This window comes from Gossypium hirsutum, chromosome A03, assembly GCF_007990345.1.
Source record: "Gossypium hirsutum isolate 1008001.06 chromosome A03, Gossypium_hirsutum_v2.1, whole genome shotgun sequence".
Taxonomy (NCBI): Eukaryota; Viridiplantae; Streptophyta; class Magnoliopsida; order Malvales; family Malvaceae; genus Gossypium; species Gossypium hirsutum.
Window position 1 is genome coordinate 48,245,639 of NC_053426.1, and position 7,259 is coordinate 48,252,897.

General features: G+C 36.0%; 1 protein-coding gene across 1 annotated transcript; it reads right to left on the bottom strand.

Annotated features, from left to right (window-relative positions):
* Positions 1 to 482: 482 nt before the first annotated feature.
* LOC107887865 (serine/threonine-protein kinase 11-interacting protein) lies at positions 483 to 4,927 on the bottom strand. The gene is made up of 8 exons (XM_016812086.2): positions 4,264 to 4,927; positions 3,894 to 4,072; positions 3,736 to 3,793; positions 3,219 to 3,461; positions 2,927 to 3,076; positions 1,284 to 2,717; positions 773 to 876; positions 483 to 672 (listed from the first exon to the last, which is right to left on the bottom strand). Exons 1-6 carry the CDS (start codon positions 4,708 to 4,710, stop codon positions 1,794 to 1,796), a joined length of 2,001 nt encoding a protein of 666 aa, XP_016667575.2. The 5' UTR covers positions 4,711 to 4,927; the 3' UTR covers positions 483 to 672; positions 773 to 876; positions 1,284 to 1,793.
* Positions 4,928 to 7,259: the final 2,332 nt, after the last annotated feature.

Sequence of the window (7,259 nt, forward strand, 5' to 3'; positions counted from 1 at the left end):
CATCCCATAACAAAATTATAGCCTGAAAATTCATATTAGGACTGACCCATATCGCAGTTGGGCTTGGATGCCTTTATTCTTAGGCAGTAAGGATTTCTAAAAGATAGAAATCCGAGCATTAGCATTGTTACGTCCTCCCCAAGTTCCAAGTCTAGAAATTCACACGAATATTGAAAGAATTTAGCGACATAGTTCTATTCTTTTTTAAGTTTGCTTATCGACAGAAGATTATTTGGACCAAATGAGGTCCTCTGATGTTTTAACAGACCCTGTCCAAAACTATCTTTGAGACACATCCATCTGCTCTCCTTACTGTCAAATTCTTATCACATGGTTTTAAAGATTCCAATAAACTCTCAGCACCTGTTTAATAGTCGGTTTCTCCTGGATCCACAATCCAATCGCTTAATTTTCCATTGAAAGCACATAAAGGTGTTTATATAACATTTATCACGGTTAAGTGAACGATTATTCAAATCACCTTCTTTAACAACATTTATCATTTAGTGCACATGAACCATAACCAACAATAGGAATTAGATACAGGGTTTTGAGGAATGTTTAGTATCTTAACTTCTAATGAAGTATCACAAATCACTAACCTCACAACCTTAAAGACTCAGACCAACCAAATCCTCACTTATGGAAACTTTAATATATCCAAGATTCTCTCTGCAAACACATAAAATTGCACTCATAATGATATTTACCATTCCACGCAAGAAATTTTGCAAAGTGATCATTGGTGAAAAAAAATTCAACAAATTCATACCTCATGTAAAAGATTTCTTCATAATCCAACCTCATCAATCAAAAGTGACACTAACAACCAGCATATAGAACTTTTCCTCACTGTTCAATACTATAGCTACTTCTCTGCAAATAAAAGCAAAAGCAAGGAAAGTAAAGACTTCAGAATGCCAAATCCACAATCTATGAGGACTCTATTGATGCAAGGCTGCAACAAATTATACCCAAAAGGATTCAATGCCTAAATTTGATAAAAACCATGTCTAAACTCGTTCTCACACTCTAAACCCTTTAGGAAGTCGTTCCAAAAGATGAATAACTTCCATGGTGAATCAATAAAACATAACAAGGGAAAAAGAAACATAAAGAGCATAAAGGGTAATTAGTTTGGACATGTTTAAAGTACCTTAGCAGATAAAGACAATAACACAAAACACCCTAGTGAACTAAAACTCATTATCCAGTAAAGGTATTTTGCATTCTTCATCACAACAAATTAAAATCCTTTAACTAAAGTTTTGGCAAATGCTTACCTTTCTTTGGGAAGGGACAGGTCAACTACACACTTGCAACGCATATATAGCTTGCAAGTCTCCCGAACTCTTAAATCTGCAACATTTTCATTGAAGTAATACGCAATATAATCACTTTTCCCCTAAGAAAAGCATTTTGCATAGGAACAACTCAAAGCAGTATCAAGTTGAGGCATTGAAATTGCATTTCTCATCAGATTTTTGTCAAAACCTTTCTGATGAGCATCCCCTTTTAAGAGGTGCTTCCCTTCCATTTCTTTAATATAATAATATCTGCCTACTGGCCTCCGGATTCTCTTCCTTTTGGTTTCCTTCTAAGTTTTATTTTATCAAACTAATCAGCCTCTTGGTTCACAAAAGAAGATATCCCTGGATCATGAGAACCCATATCTAAGTTACCGGGCATTGAGTGGTTTGGTCTGTATCAATAATCTTGGTGGTACTAAAGGTTTGCTCAGCACATGAATCAATGAAGCAGATGTCATTTTCGCTCAATTGCGAAATCTTATTCTATTTTTCATAATAATCCTCCTCAAAAGGATGCGATGAAGCACGCCCTTCAACACTCCTGTTGTGATTTTCCAAGACAGATAGCCCAGCTTCACAATAATCATCTTCAGTACAACTAGTATCACTATCTGATGATGCCATTGAATAGGACTCTGCAGATAACTGCAAGATTTCTTCCACCAAATTGAGGTGACGATGCAAAAGGTCATTCTGATAATGAGGCGGCGATCCAGGGTAAGCAGATGAAGAATTGGACTCCATTATAGTATCAGTAGTACTCAATTGTGATCCACTGGCATTTTCAAGCATCCTATTACATCCTTGGACAGAAAAAATACCGTGATGAGCACTCTCTGCCTGCATGGATCCGCTACTTGTCTCATCATGCAAATAATTGGTTTGATACTCTTGTTTTATATCTATTGTTCTCAACCCTGGTAGAGAGAACCCACCAGTAATACCTGGGGGAAAAATATGGTCAAAATACCCATTGGCATGCACACCAGTAGACTTATCTGCAAAAGAACCATCAGATTCTAACACACTCAACCTACTTCCATCCCCTGAAGCTTGAATGGACTTTGAAATGCATCTTGAACTTTCAATAAGATGCCTCTTACTTTTCCCATTTTTCTTATAATTTTGTTTCTGTGGATGCAACATAGTTGCATTAAAATTACCCCCATCTGCAGAATTCTTAGAAGCATAAACTATCCAATCCTTGAACTCCTGCAACCATAGAATAGAACACTCTTTCTTCAATTGTTCTACTCTGTTCATCAGATCAACTATTTCAGCTAGATCCTCAGATAAGATTTTCTCTCTGCTTTGAGTTTCATTACCACATGATACAGAGTCTAGATCAGAACAAATGTAAGTGCTGTCTTGTTCACTCTCAATACAAGCAAGTCGAGATACCATTATCTGCAGAAGTGAAAATGATTAAAAAAAAAAACAATCAGATTGATAAACAAGATATGAACTACAACGTATAGTTCACAACAAAATTTCATCAAATGGGTCAAAAAGACAAACCAGTGTGCCAAAACCATTTCACAAGTAAAGGGGAATGATGGATGACAGAAGTTACAACAGTAACATACAAATCAGAGAATTGGGGAAACTTTACAGACCCTCTTTTTTTTGATACACCCCTCTGCTTCAGCATCATCTTTTGCGGGAGAATAGAACCCAAACCTTGAAGGTCGTTTCTGTCTGCTGGCAACGATAATTTTCCTCTTCCAATAGTCTGTGGTGTTAATTTCCTTGTCATCTAATTTCAACTAATCAGCCATACAACAGAACATAGGAACGGTATAATTAGCAAGATTACAGGATAAACCAAAATAAGAATTTTTTAGCAAAAGGAGCATGACTATTGAATATTAATAGAAATTCCACAACAAAAACATGTCATATGCATACATTTTCTGGATGACTGAAGTAGCTGAAAACTTGTGCGCGATACCATCGAGCACAACATAGTGGATTCCCTTCCAGCCACAAGCTTTGTAGAAATGAGAGGCCCACAAGGAACTCCAACTCTGAAAAATTGGAAATAATATTGTAGGAGACATCAAGCCCTTCAAGTGACTTCAAATTCTCAATCCCACGCAATGTAGTTAGAGCATTGTTCCTCAAAACTAGTTTAACAACATGACAGCAGACCTGCATTTTTCAAAAACAATGGTGCATAGCTCCCTATATCAAAAATTCAGATATAGAGCATGCAAACTAAGAAATTATTAGGAGGAGTTTTTACCTAGGAAAAAAATATTCAAATGAATGTCTATAAGTAATTTAAACAGAGAAGTGTAATGGGAAATAACAAAGAAAGGCAAAATCAAAGCACTCAAGTAATGCGCATGAAAGTAACAACAAACACGAAACTCTGACGAAAATGAATGTTTAAATACGGACAATTGCACAATTACAAGCAAACAGGATAGGGAAGCAATAACGGGAAGCAATAACAATTGTAGTATGCAGAAAAATACATGCTAGAGAAGATGATACCCGCTATAAGCCCCATTTGATAAATCTTTCAGCATCAAATCAAAATCAAATGTCAAGTAAAAATCGGAGTTATTCCTACCTCACTAAACTTTGGCAAAATTGTTTTGACTCAAATCAAGGGTTTCAACAGAGGGAAGAAGTTGCAACGACTCGTCCATTAGTAGCAGGCGATTGCATGCACACGATACAAAGGACAAGCGGTTCCACTGTGGACAGCCCTTTACCTCAGCAATTCTGCTGGCAAACACATGTCGCAAAGCATCCTACATATGTCAAAAATATTGATCTTGAGAAAAAAATTTGTGTAAAGTACCCATATATAATTAATAACTTTAAATGGTCCTTAGTTAGGAATTAGAAAATAGGGGAGGGAGATCTTATGATTTATAATCACAAAAACTGAATGAATGTCATTAATTCTTCCTCTCCTTCGAAAATAATGCAAACCACTCACGGTTGAATTATGACAAATAATTTTCTCCAAAGTATGTCTCAACTCAAGCAATCCCTTGGCTGCTGAGGTCGACAAATCACACCCTCTGAGTTCCAGAACCTTCAGTCTTCCAAACGGGAGCAACGAGAGCGGCGTGGGATCACGCACAGGAGGGAGCAAGGCAGATACCACCTTAAGAGTGGTTAGGAGGCGTAGTATCCGCCGAAGCTGCTCGAGCGCACGGTGGTCCCCAAGGTCCGAGACGTAGGCACGTAGATAGTCAACTGGAGCTCCCACTAGAAGTCTGTCGAGCTCCTGCAACGCTTGGAGCCGAGACTGCACGTAATGGAGCCCCGCCGGGTTGAGCTTCAGAACCTTAGTTCCATCAATCAAAGGCCCCGCTTGGTTGTCAACGAATTTGAACAGCTTCTCAAGGTAGCGACCCCTTGTGACGATCGCCATTGGCATCAAGTTTTAGAAAATCACCCACACCGTCATATTCCAAAGTTCATAAGTGAACAAAGAGTTTGAAGAATGCGAATGAAGGAAGGTTTGAAAGGAAGAAACGAATCACTAAATGATAAGGGGAATAGCAGGAAATAGAAAAGGACGGTTGTAGCCTACCTTGAGAATGATGAGGTGGTTCATTATGTTCTGGCTTTGGTTGGTTCGGGGGAAAAAGGTCAAATAATTGGGAAGTGAAATATGGTGCGTAGGGAAATAGAGACACCTGGCGCACATGCACACAACATGGGGAATCCAATTCCAAACAACGTGATTCCATTGTCGGCTTCCTCCAAAATCCAAACAAATGCGGGGTCCACCCCAGATGTTTGTCTGCTCTTACTTGCAGTTGCCTCCTTGACAAGCACAATAGACCTTGCATGATTTGCATTTGCCATTTGCCGCCCCCATCTCGATCCTTATTTTTGCCTAAATAGGGTTTTATTAAAGAGGAAAATATACTAATCTCTGTAGTTTTCGATAAATGAGAAATTAATTTCTCTATTTTTCAATTTTAAAATTCAGTTTCGAATGTTAAATATTATTAAAAAATTATTTTGAATCAAAATTATTTTTTAACGAGAGCTCTTTCATGTTTAGACTCGACAAAATGATACTTTTACCCTTCAAGTGATTTTGGGATATGTGAATGCACGTATTTCTCTCCATTTACTTCACCATGTAACGGTTCATTTTTTTAAAATTCAACATAAAAATATTGCAAAGCAATAAGAAAGGAAATTAAAATGCATAAATTTTACGTGAAAATCTTTTCGAAAAAAACCACGGGTAGAGGAGAAGAAAATTTACTAAAATTGAAAATCGAATGATATAAGAGGAATTTTCAACTATATCTATTTAAAAGTTAAAAGACCTTATTCTAATCAATGTCAAATATAAAAAGAGTAGTTCTACATTGGTTCTACTTATGTAATCAATATCAAATAGAAGAAAGTAATTTTATATGGATTCTACTTGTGCAACTTGATCCGTACAACAAATCATCTAGTTTTACCTTTATATTGTTTCTTTAATAAGAATTTGGGTCACAACTTTAACAAGCTTCCTTCCCAAACATGTTATTAATGATTGTTTATCACAACGATGGTTGTGGAGACTGAAATTAATGTTTTATTACATTTTCCATAATGCATTATTACCTGTGCAAAAAAGGCGGATGAAAATGAATTGTTTCCTGTTAGAAACATAAGAACGATGTCTTTCTTTCTTTAAAAAAAATTCTTTAGTAGTGTTTATCAATTTGTAATCTTTATATTTCATCTTAATGAGTGATAGTAGGGAAAAGAAGAAGAGTGAAAACTAGTGCAATGGAAAATCAAACATATGATTGTGTTGAATCAATTTTTCAAAGGAGTTGTTTGGACGTTGACAACGAAGTAAGACGGATGTTGTATGATTTATTTGGACTCACTGATCATCATAGCATGTTGGAAGAAGAAAGTGAGTGTTCATTTAATGGTGGTGGAATTTGTAACACCTTTCACCTGTCCCGACGATCAGTACGTATGAGAGATGTCATCGAAGCATGTATGAAAAAGAAATTTTAATTTTTATTTAGGAGTGAAGTGTTTAAAATAATTTTATAAGACATTTAAAATATGTTTTAGACAAATTGAAATTTTTAAAAATAATTTAAAATTATTTAGAATTGATTCGTAGTTGATCAAAACTCAAAATGGTCCTTAGAAGGTCAAAACAACTTAAAATAGTGTAAGGTTGTAATAGTGTGGCGATGAGGTATTTATGACGTTGCAATGCAACTTACTGAGTAATGAACTCATGACATGGAGAATGTGTAGTCGTAATGTTGCAAATTCGTGGTTGCAATGTAACTTACTGAGTACTGATACGTCTAAAATAAATAGGTTTTTCAAGCACCTTTTTATTTGTAATTTATGCAAATTTCGAGTAAATGGACAACTAATTGAGTGATTTTAGTTCATATTCAAACATTGGGAATAATTTTAGTAAATTGTGTAATTTTATGAAATTTAGTATTAATTTTACATAATTTTGCTATTTTATGCTTCATGTTAATTACTCAGTTTGTTGCAATTAGACTACTGAATTAGTTACTGTGGGATTCAATAAAAACATACATACATGTGAGCTAAAATTCACCTCATTTGGACGGTTAGATGATGAATTAGGCTCAAAAATATTGCTTTGACCTAGCTTGAAGATGGTTGCTAAAGAGAATTAAATTGTTTCGTAATTGGGTTACTAAAACTGCCCAACAAGGGGGAAGAGAAGCCCAAATTCGGCAGGACACCAAGAGCTGCAAAAATTAGCTTCGGATTAATTAAATTGAAGGCCCCTACATCTGTGAAAAAAAAATCACAAATCAACCCCCAACTTAAAGCTTGATTGTTGTCCAACTCATGCCATGAATCAAGGGAGAATCAGTCACCAAATCAAGTAACCAACAACCTCCCATCCCATATTTCATGGCCGACCAAGTAAGGGATCAAACCAAAGGATCTCCATGTTAT